Source organism: Euwallacea similis, chromosome 29, assembly GCF_039881205.1.
Source record: "Euwallacea similis isolate ESF13 chromosome 29, ESF131.1, whole genome shotgun sequence".
Classification (NCBI taxonomy): Eukaryota; Metazoa; Arthropoda; class Insecta; order Coleoptera; family Curculionidae; genus Euwallacea; species Euwallacea similis.
The window spans coordinates 1,595,739-1,607,796 of NC_089637.1; the positions used below are offsets into that span (position 1 = coordinate 1,595,739).

A 12,058-nucleotide genomic window follows, 5' to 3' on the forward strand; every position below is an offset into this window, starting at 1 on the left:
TTTTAAGGCCATTCTTTTTTGAAGAAAACCTTATAGCTGAACGCTACTTAGACGTTTTAAATTTTGAATTGGTGCTTGCGCTAGCTATTATATTTCCCAATGAAGTAAATCTAGATATATCTGAAACAATTTGGTTTCAACAGGACGACACTCCCTCACATTTTGGTGTTAATGTCAGAAGATATCTTGATAAAATATTTGCGGGTCACTAGATTGGACGATGTGGCACAATTGAATGGCCACCTAGATGCCCAGACTTAACGCCATTAGATTACTTTTTTTTAGGATACCTAAAGATAAGATTTATTAAAAAAGCCGGCTGATATTGAAGATCTAAAAACCGAAATTAGAGTAGAGTCAAATAACATACCGGTTGAGGCCATTCGGAATTCCATCGACGGATTTTATTATCGCCTGGGAGCATGCCAAGTAGAGGGCGGAGGACATTTTCAGCATCTGCTACGTTAAATAATCTCTAGATAGGATTAAGAAGGTATTCGTTTTTTTTTTGTTTTTTAATAGAGTTTTTTTATTTCCTAATAATGATATAACTAAAAAAAAGGTATGGTAAGATTCCATTTGTCACGATCTTTTCAACGAGCCCACATACGACATATGTATGTTTTCATTTAAAAAAAGTTAAATAGGGTTACAGCTAAGGGGTTGAAGGAGAGTATTTAATTTTATCGTTAAAAAATACGTACAATTCAAAGTCAATTCACGTGTTTAAGCATTTTTTCTTAGTTGCTCTTTGAAAAGATTTTAATTTTATTCCAGACTTTCATCCAGCCCTGTATATTTCAATTTACGGTTGGCCAAATGACTAGTATTTTCCAGAAATGAGCAGGTTATATCTGAATCAGATATTTCAGATGGAGATGGATCACTTTGTAGACAAAGAAAAGTTCTAATGTTGTGTCAACCAGACAAAAGATTTTCTTAGTAACGCAATAATCATATGCCAATTTTATGAAACATGAGCAAAAATTAAGATCAAGACATATATACAGTGGGTATGGAAAACTTATTAGCTCTCAATTGTATTTTCTATTAAGCTCTTGACGAAATTTACGTTTCTGTCTACAACTTTTGTAATAAAAATGTTAAAAGGAGGGTCGATTTATAACGAATAATCCTGTACATACTTGTTAATATCATTATCATTGTCGTGTTAAAGTCTAAAATGGAGCTGTTGATTAAAGTAAAATAACGTTTTTATTCAAAAAACAGCATGATGTCAAAACAACTTACCACGTATACAGGGTATTTCAAATTCGACCCTCACCATTGGGATCTCAGAAAATAGAGGAGATACGAAGAAGTTTAAATAGGGGTAAAGTTGCGTAATCTAGCGCTTGATCGAATACCATTTTCAAAATTTTAATTTTCCAAGTACTTCCGAAGATATCCGAGAAAAACTAAAAATTGGTGAATCCATTTTAATTTTTTTTAGTGTTATTTGACAAGAAAGATTAAATCCGTAAGCACATTTTCATTGCCACTTTTTCTCAGCTACACGATGACATATTCAGATTTGCCATCCGACGTTTCGTCTTTCGACTACCATTATCAACTTAATTTTTTCTTATGGGCGCCATATTGGATTTTTCGACAGAAAGATAGTACGTTTAATTCTCATTTCATTGATATAAAACTTCTTATAATTTACTTTTTTAAAAGTCGAAATATTTAAATAAAAAGAAATATTACATAGTTGGCCTTGACTCCATCGAAAAACTTTCTTTTGTTCGCATTATAGGACAGAACTCCTCAAACGAGATTAGAGCGTGCACAGATTTTCAATGAAAATGAGCTTTAGAAATGAAGAGAAACGAGATATGTTAAGATTTTACTAAAAATTTGATAGGAACAGTACGAAAACAGCTCAAATGTATTTTGAGTTATATCCGGAAAGACAATAGCCGTATAAAACATTATTTAAAACTTTGGATCAACATTTAGCTGAGTTTCGTACCTTTGAAAATCTTCTTCCATTCTGCTTCCATACTTCATTTTAGGTTTTTGTTCAGTTTGGTGCTTTCAAAATGTTCATCCAAAGTTTTAAATAATGTTTTATGCGTCCGTTGTCTTTCCGGATATAACTCAAAATACATTTGAGCTGTTTTCGTACTGTTCCTATCAAATTTGTAATAAAATCTTAACATATCTCGTTTCTCTTCATTTCTAAAGCTCATTTTCATTGGAAATCTGCGCACGCTCTAATCTCGTTTGAGGAGTTCTGTCATATAGCGCGAACAAACGAAAGTCTTTCGATGGAGTCAAGGCCAACTATGTAATATTTCTTTTTATTTAAATATTTCGACTTTTAAAAAAGTAAATTATAAGAAATTTTATATCAATGAAATGAGAATTAAATGTACTATCGTTCTGTCGAAAAATCCAATATGGCACCCATAAAAAAAAATTAAGTTGATAATGGTAGCCGAAAGGCGAAACGTCGGATGGCAAATCTGAATATGTCATCGTGTAGCTGAGAAAAAGTGGCAATGAAAATGTGCTTACGGATTTAATCTTCGTTGTCAAATAACACTAAAAAAAAATAAAAATGGATTCTCCAATTTTTAGTTTTTCTCGGATATCTTCGGAAGCACTCGGAAAATTAAAATTTTGAAAATGGTATTCGATCAAACGCTAGATTATGCAACTTTGCTCCTATTTAAACTTCTTCGTATCTCCTCTAGTTTCTGAGATCCCAATGGTGAGGGTCGAATTTGAAATACCCTGTATATAGTTCAGACACAAGTGAGGATAGATTCGTCAAGAAAGTGTCCTTATAAGGACTTAATTGTAAAGTCATTTTCGATTTGGTATACAAACTATTAAGCAATAGTTAACATACAGTGTTTTTCATTTTCCCATTTCTCGTGAAAGCGGCAAAACCTAAAGCAATTTTTAAACCCGGTATGGACTTCTTATAAAATTCTCTGAATCATTACCTGCTTCTTTATCTCCTACAGTTTCCGAGATCTCTATGACGCATATACTATATATCACCAGTTTGGACCACAGTGTACAGGGTGTTTCAATTTGAAGTGTTTTGATCGGAAAGACTTATTTCCTGATTAGATAGAAGAAGGCTGATTTAGGTGTCATGGTCTCGATTTTTGAAGAAATGTTTAATGTCAAATGTCGTTACCTGATATTGTCACAGCCCACTAAGATTTTTTTAGAAGGTTTTTTGATTTTTGACCATTTTGAAAATCGCCAATAACTTTCTTATTTATTAAAATATTGGAATTGTGCAAAAATATTATTATAACACTTTTTTGAGAGGAATCTGGTGAAGTGCCAAAATTTTTTCTGCTGTACACCGTTTTCTTACAAATTGCTACAACTTCATTTTTGCAAATATAAATCTTACGTGGCCATAGCTTAACAAAATAGACAATTTTAAACCCTTTTCAACAATATGTGTAACTTTAATATTTATTATCGAAAATGACGGAAATAGGACATATGCATTTTTTTGACATAAGTTGTCTATGAAAATTGCTGTCAAAGGCGTTGAGATCATATATAAAAATGTATATAATAATATATAATATATAAATATGTAAAATAATATATATAATATTTTAACACGTCATATTTTTCAACATTTTCATACATTCTAACTAGTAAATGCCAAATTCTAAGAATCAATATATCAAGAAAAAATTCAAAATAAACTTTAGTAAAATAGTAGTCATTGTAAAACCAAAGACTGAATAGCTGCCTCATTGTCAATTTTCATAGCCAACCTATGTTAAAACACTTTTATATGTTCTATTTCCGTCATTTTCGATACTAAATATTAAAGTTATATACATATGTATGTTTATCGTTGAAAAGGCTTTAAAATTGTCTATTTTATTAAGCTATTCTGACGCTTGCCTTATATTTGAAAAAATGAAGTTGTAGCAATTTGTAGGAAAACGGTGAACAGCAGAAAAAATTTGAGCACTGCACGAGAATTTTCTCAAAAAGTAGTATAATATTGTTTTTTCGTAAATTCGATATTTTAATGAATAAAAAAGTTATTGGCGATTTTCAAAATGAGGAAAAATCGAAAAATCTTCTACATCTTAGTGGGCTGTGACGATATCGGAAAACGGTTTTTGACATTAAACATTTCTCAAAAATCGATCCCGCGACGCCTAAATCAGTTTTCTTCTACCTAGTCAGGAAATAGGTTTTTCCTGTCAAAACACTCCAAATTGAAACGCCCTGTACATCACTTACTGAGACGGAAATAAATCAAGTATTGCGCAGAACAACCTACCACAAATTAAATCTATAAATTGGAAAACCCTTTTACCAAAGTGGTCACATCGATATTCCAAAAAAGCGAGTCGAACGTGATTTGCCTCTCGGAAGGACAATTAAGATAAGAATGGGTTTTAATTGAGTTGGCATGCCAACCATAGATTAGTAAACCATCGAATCATAAAAACAAAAGGAGGACCGCTACGTCGGCCGTTACAGTGGGTATTTACATTAATCTGATTGGACCGCCACCGTGGGAAGGACGGGTTAGAATTGTTCTGAATACCCAGGTATGTATTGGAAATCAACAACAGCCCATACGTTGTTGCTTCAAATTACTAGTAGCGAAACTAATTGCGAGTTTGAGTTCGAATGCGTCGCCTGTTCTAGTTCTAGATAGACACTAAACTTGACGCAACATAGAAACCTTAAAACGAATAAATGAAATAGATACCTACTCTTTTGCACACTGTTGATGGTTAATAGCCTTTCCCACCATCGAAATTGGCCAATAAAAAGCCAATAAAGGTCTTATATGTAAATCGACCGATTAAGCTCGGATATAAGCGTTTTAACAAACTTTTAAGTTATGCTCGACGTCGGTCGATTGGTAAGGACTGCCGATACTAAAAACCGGTCGAATAGTTCATCTCAACTAAACCCGTGAAAGAAGGAAATTAAAATAAGTTTTAAACTCAGGTTGGTCTTGAAGGTTTGAAATTAAACTACCCAGAATGATACGACCGCGTAGATTTTATGGTGATTTAAAGTTTCTCTAGTAACGTTTCACATTATTTTTTCTATTTTTAAAACGCACTGGGTACCTAAGTTCGCGGGTGCCTTTCGGGATCTTGGAAATAGGGTCAGTTAAATTGTGGCAAAGTTGTCCGATCGCAGATCAGAATGCCTTTTTGGGCGATTGAAAATTCCGAGTGATTGCGGGAAAAAATTTGCAAAAAAGGTTCTCTGTTATAAGTCTCTGTTATAAGGTCGGGTCTCTGTCCCGGCCTTATGTAATAAGGTATATTTAAAATAAGGACTCTGCAATTAGCTTAACTTACAAAATGGCATTGATAGAATTTTTGTCCGACGTTTCGACTGCACGCCACCATCACCAACTTGGGTTTTTAATACGAACGCGTATTTTTTACCATTGGACCTAGTCAGGGGTTTGAACTCTGTTGGGTCTTATGGAGCCAATGTGCTACCACGCATGGCGCGGAGATCAACATATCTATGAAAAATGTCATTTAAATAACAATACATGGTCGTATCTCTTTTGCCCACTAATTCTTACATAAATCTGTTTTTGTCTAACACATTATATCTTGGTGAAACTTTCAAAATCATTTGTTGCGTTATTATTTTTATATGGTTTTTAATAAGAATACTTACTAAATAATAACAGAGAACTTTAATTTATTCTATTATTTTATCTTTAATAGTCCGTGCACGAAATATTTTGTACATTTCACTCGATGTCAATATGTATTCACGTCGGTCTCTAAATGCATATTGTTAAATTAGGATAAAAACGGAGTGTTTCCTATCTTTTTTCCCAAATACGTTAAAAATTGTTATATATACGAAAAAATAGAAGCAACAAAAAATTTCTAAGCTCAACAAGGAATCCGGCTTTTTGGAAAACAAGTAGTTAGGGGCGTAATACAAAAAAAGTTCTAAACGGTAAAAAGGGGCTTGGCAGTAGAAAAAATATCACCCTGTATATACTAAAATCATTTGACATAGCGAAACGTGTAGTCCATTGAAAGTAAGTAACCTGCAATAAAAAGTTTAGTAAATTACCTCAAATACAGCAGACGTTCGATAATGTGAACTAATTAAAACCAAGTGTGGTTCACATTATCGAAATGTTTCCATTAGCGAACGTAATTTAAAAATTCAAAGATTTATTGAAAGAAACGTTTAATACTAACATACCTATAAAAAATTAACAAATATTCTATTATTGTAATAATAAGTAGTTATCAATTAGAAGAAAAATAATCAGCAATTTTAGTCTGCGTAAATTTGCGATTAGCATTATCTTCCAATGCCTGAGCCCGTAATTTACGAAGAACTAAAATATCCGCGTATGACACTTCTTTTCTTTCAGCCCAATCTAAAGCTTCATTAAATATATGTACAGCTTGGGCATCAGTCACCAAACTTTTTGCTTCAATGGAATCGTCTTCATCATTCTCACTGTTCTCATCTTTAGTAGCATCATTCGTTAGTTTGTCCTCGTTCCAAATATTAATATCAGCTGAGGTACAAACAGTGTTAGGATTCACTACTTTCAATAAATTAACAACATCCAATGATGCACTATTGACAATAGAGTCAACGCTGGATAGCAAACGTTCTCTAATTACACTTAAGGGAACATTCTCTTCTTCATTATCTTCATCATTGGTACTAAACAGCTTATTCCAACATTTTGCAATAGTTTCCTGATTAAGTTCACTCCAGGCCATATGTAAATCTGTGACAGCTTCTCTTAATGTTACTTTTTTTAAAGCATCAGATATGTTTTGAGGATTCTTTGACAAAACAGATGAAAGTAAAAACTTTCGATAGTACAGTTTTGTTAGTCTTATTATATTCTGGTCCATTGGTTGAATTATTGATGTTACGTTAGGAGGCATGTACATAACAAAAATTGACCCATCTCTGCTCCTCAGTTGTTGTTCTGGAGGATGACATGGTGCATTATCCAATAGTAATAACGCTTTTATTGGAAGCTTCTGTTCTTTTAGGAAATTTTTTACCTACAAATTGAAAAACATCTTTAAATTATGCACAGATCATTTGTGTTTGTTTATTGTTATACCTGAGGAACAAAGCGCTTATGAAACCATTTCAGGAATATACCGCTAGTCATCCAGGCGGTTTTTGAACAGTCATAATCAACAGGAACTTTAAAATTTTTAAATGATCGTGGATTTTGTGCTTTTCCTATTACCAATGGTTTTATCTTGTGTGAACCATTAGCATTAGTACAGGCCAAAAACGTTATTCGTTGTTTTTCTGTTTTTATACCCGGAGCAGATTTTTCATATGATGCAGCGTAAGTTTTCTCTGGTAACATTTTCCAATAAAGACCACTTTCATCTGCGTTGTAAATTTGTTCCATTCTTAAATCTAACTCTTTAATGATTTTTATCAATTTTTCTTTAAATGGTTGTACTAATTGTGGTTGTGCTGATAATTTTTCACCAGATATAGATAACAGTCGAATTCCATATCTTCCTTTGAATCGTTGCAGCCAGCCATCACTAGCAACGAAATTTTCAGTTTCTTTCAGTTTTTGATTTAACAATTTAGCTCTCTCTTTAAGTATTTCGCCACTAATTGGAACATGATTTTCCCGCTGTTGTAAAAACCACTTATACAGAGAATTTTCCATTTTGGGTGCCTTTGCATTTTTTAAAGTTCTTCTATTTCCCGGTCCTCCAAATGTATTGCACGTTCTTTGTAAAAGTTGTCTTTTCATGCGCTTAATTTTGCAAATTGTTGCTTTTGATACACCATATTTTTTTGCTAATTGTGTTACTCCAGCGCCTAATGAAACTTCTTCTATAATTTTCACTTTCTCACTTAATTTTAAACATTTTCTTTTATACGACATGGATGCCATGATCGTAAAAATGTATTAACGCATGCAATGTATTGGTTGTTATAACGTATGTATAAACGTGTTCTAAACACCATCTACGACTGGCTTGGTTTGCCAGGTTTGTCGTACTTTCTTGCAAAGGTGAATCCCCAACATAAATCGGGGATTCACCGTCGCAAACAGTTGTTTACGTCATCGAACGTATACATTGTTTACATTATCGCGTGTTCCGTTTGATGCTATAGAACGAAGTATGTGTTTACATTAGCGCAAGTTTTAGTTATCCCATATTTACGTTATCGAGCGTCTGCTGTATGTACATTGGAGCAATGTGGAAAACAAAAAAAGATCGGAAATTGACACCATATATCTCAAAATTTCCCGACACATATACATTTTTATGGTCACTGGCCCCACTCATCAAAAGCTCTTGTGGCTCCGAGGTAAAATCTTTAAGCAACTTGAAATTTGAACATCCCGCATCTCAATGACGAAGCACTGACGACTTCGTCTTTAAATGAAGATTATGTACAGGAATATGAAAAATATTTGTAAGAGTCAAAACATAAGAAAGTAAACTTTAGTTTTCATTTTCAGACTCTAAAATACCACGTGTTGCGCGTCGAGAGACGCAGCCTCACCGATATTTCTTCGGCAATCTGCTATGGCCAACAACGGACAACCGGTTCCAGTTCCAGTGCGCGTTCCGATTTCAAAGTGGAAGGTGTCATTGCGTTTGGAGTTTCAATATCGTCCGACCTGATTTCGCGCCGGAATTTAAAAACGTTGCAGTGTCGGAAAAAATTCAGATATCTTTTAAGTAAAAAAAAATAAGTAAACAATGTAAAAAAAGCGTCCCTTCCGGAAACTAAAGCGTTACACTTGGTGGGCCAATATTTTGTCTCAATTACAGAACTTTCAGTGCTGATTAAAAAGAAGTGGAACAGGTGACAGGTGTATGTACATACAGTGATTCCATTTTGAATTTACTTGTTCGATGTGATAGTGCATGCAGTGCTAGTTAATGCAATTTTGGATAAAAATTGGATGAAGCCTTAACGAAAATGGTTCCAAATAACTTGCTTATATGGTCGGATATAAATTAAAGGTAAGATCAACTGTTAAAGTCTGCGAAATAAGTATAGATCATGACGTCACAGGTTTTAATCCCTGTTCAAGTGCTCAATCAAATAGGCGGATAAGTGAGACGTAATGTGTCACGTGATGGTCAATGCATATTTCCGAGCTTATTTTATGGTAATTTGCTTGCTAGACTAATGTAGAATGTTTCTCAAGAAGTGTCATGAATATCTAAGAGTGAAATTCGCTTACATAGGACAGAATGTCCGAGATGTGCGTTCGGCAAGATATCTTTTGTCCCGGCCTGCCCCCATATCAACAATTGTCATTACGAAAACCGGATAACTTCAAAGGTTGTAGGATTTAAATGAAGCTTAACATTATTAAGCATAGATTTACAGTAGATTGTACGACTTTCAAAATATTCAACTATTGCTTGTACTGAATCAAATCGATTTAAAAGGGCCCTCTGATCAACTTTCGTTTACATGAAATCTATGGAGAAACAATACGACGGTGAATTCAGCGTGTATAGTACTGTGACCATCATGCACATTTTTTTGTGCAGAAATATTTGAGGGGGGGGGGGATGCACTTTTGTGAAGCTGAAACCAGCTGAAAGCTTTTCTAACGATATCATGGATGTGAATTCAACGTATTATTTCTAAAACTACGGTGCATTTCTTTAAATGAAATTGAAATGTTTTTAAAGGGATTTTGTCATGCTATTTTTCAGCGAGGCCATGGTAATTGAGTAAGCTATTCTTATTGGGATAGCTTGTTTCACAAAATGAGCCTCCTGAACCCTTGGGAATATTTGTAGAGACGATATTGGGGAAAACATTTTTTGGTATCTATACCTATCTATACCTACCTGGTAGAACCTTGGGTAGCACTATCCCAGGAAAATGCAGTATGGGGATTTTCATATTACACGTTGACTTTATGCTATATTTTCTTTGAGCTTTTTACCCTGTTATTCTGATTTAATTCAAAATTTACAATTACAAATTAGAACAAAAGTATTATTATTAAAGAATATTATCAAGAAAAACATGTTAATAGTTGTTTAATCATAGGTGTATTAATAGAGGAGATTAATAATCAAAACATTATAACACGTGAGCGAAGCTAGCGCGATAATAGAGTTGAGATCGCCGTTGAGATTACTGATCGCCCATTATTTTTTCTGCAGGTGCTGATCATGGTTCTTAAAGACAATCTAACTTTGGTTATAACATAAATAAAATAATTCCTAATTCTAATTTGAAGCAAAAGTTTGACAGTGAATCCTGATTGTACCCCAATATTTATGGGAGAATTGTTGGACGTATACGAATTGCTTATTTTAAATATTCAAACGCAATGACAGTGACAGAACCGTGACATAAATCAGGAAGTTAGATAACAAACACTGAATATTTTACAGCCTATCTCTGTCTGTTGAGTAAGCGTCAAATAAGACGACAATACGATATGTGTTCATTTCGTGTATTCTTGGCTGCTCAGAATAAAATTGAGCATTAAAGTAAAATAATTGAAAAATTGCGCGTTAAACTGGATCATTAATGATTGATTTTGTATGCATTAAACAAAAATGTTAGTAGTCTCCCGACGGAATAAATATTTTCGTTATTGCAGCGTTACCAATTCTACTCCAAACCAGTGATATTATAGGATTCTTCAATTTTTTTTAATCAAGAATGATTCCTGTATCCGCGGCATAGGTAGAGTTTTTTGGTTACAGCTATATAACTCAAACAATTTTTATCTCATTAAGTTTCTTTCTAAAATTATCAATTTTCAAATAAGTGGAACTAAGCTTACGATTAAAAATTGTGAGTTTTTAGAAGACTATAAAACGGAAACGATTCACCTTAAAATAAAACGACTTGCATGATCTATCCTAGATTTTAGCTACTTCTGTGGTTTTTAGAGAAATATTCGGTGGTAATATTTAAAAAATTCAATAATGAATTTTGTACGTTTTTTTTTGTTTTCAATAAATTTGTAATGAAAAATTTAAAACTTAATTAATTTTGTGATACAAATATACAAAAAACTTACCAGGGCCATGTTTAATAAAAAATGTTGATAATGATTCTTAACAAACCAAATGTCATAGAATTAAACCTCGAATGAAACCGAGACTGTCATGCTGAAGCATGAAAAAGTACACCAGAAACATTATTTTAGTCTTTGAATGTATTCTTTTCACCATACTTAACTCCAACTAAAAATAAAAATTAAATTCGAAAATTCCAATTAACTTAAAATCTAAAAAGAATTTGGTTTCTAGATGTTTGCATATTCAGCCTTCTCTCTTTGAATACACAACTTTTTAAACTCCTATTAAACCAGGACTGCATCTATTACCATTTGCGAGATCCCATGCTGGTCTTCCTTATCTTAGGCTTACTGTGTATTGATGTAATGAGTAATGTAGTACTCTGTACCAGTTCTAAACTCTTTTTGACGTGTTACCTATTAAAGTTTTCAAGAAAAAAAAAATTTAAAAATAAGTAGGTATAATGCTGAAAACACGAAACTTACCGTTCCCATAATTATCCCGATATTGGCTATGTAAATTGTGAATAGCGAAGCCGAGGGATCCGCCAAATTATACCTTTTGCGGCAGTAGATACTGAGAAGTACCTCACTAAAGAGTTTTCGCGTTAATTCAGTTAAAACAAGAACAGTTAAACGTTAACCACCATGGAAATTAAGTTTTATAATTCATGTAACAATTTTACATCATGATTTAAATCAAGTTTTTTTAAATTTAAATAATGGTCTACATTGGAGAATTCTTGGATTTTCTCTCTTGACAAACCAAAAAAAGAAAAAGCAACCTACAATAAACTAAGAGAAAATATAAAAATTCTCTTTTAATGTGACTGATAAAATTACTTGTAAAGCGTAAAACCCTCATGATATTTCAAATTAAACTTTTACAATTTTCATTGTGATGTTTTGTGAAAAAAACGAATTTTCCGGTCTTATCATTTCCCAGTTCGTTTACTAAATCTGTCTGCACTTGCGCAAAGATCCACTAAACAAAGAACAAGTAATTATTGAAGATAAGAAATTGTT

General features: G+C 33.0%; 2 protein-coding genes across 2 annotated transcripts in view; one reads left to right on the plus strand and one right to left on the minus strand.

Annotated features, from left to right (window-relative positions):
- Positions 1–6,210: 6,210 nt before the first annotated feature.
- Positions 6,211–8,181, minus strand: LOC136417706 (jerky protein homolog-like). The gene is made up of 2 exons (XM_066403525.1): positions 7,100–8,181; positions 6,211–7,037 (listed from the first exon to the last, which is right to left on the minus strand). The coding sequence occupies exons 1-2, from the start codon at positions 7,904–7,906 to the stop codon at positions 6,255–6,257; spliced, it is 1,590 nt and encodes a 529-aa protein (XP_066259622.1). The 5' UTR covers positions 7,907–8,181; the 3' UTR covers positions 6,211–6,254.
- A 521-nt stretch (positions 8,182–8,702) lies between these two features.
- Positions 8,703–12,058, plus strand: part of LOC136417614 (protein prickle-like) — a 186,381-nt gene continuing 183,025 nt past the window's right edge. The window contains exon 1 of the mRNA XM_066403387.1: positions 8,703–8,993. The gene's annotated coding sequence lies outside the window, so the exon portion shown is untranslated. The remainder of the gene's footprint in view (positions 8,994–12,058) is intronic.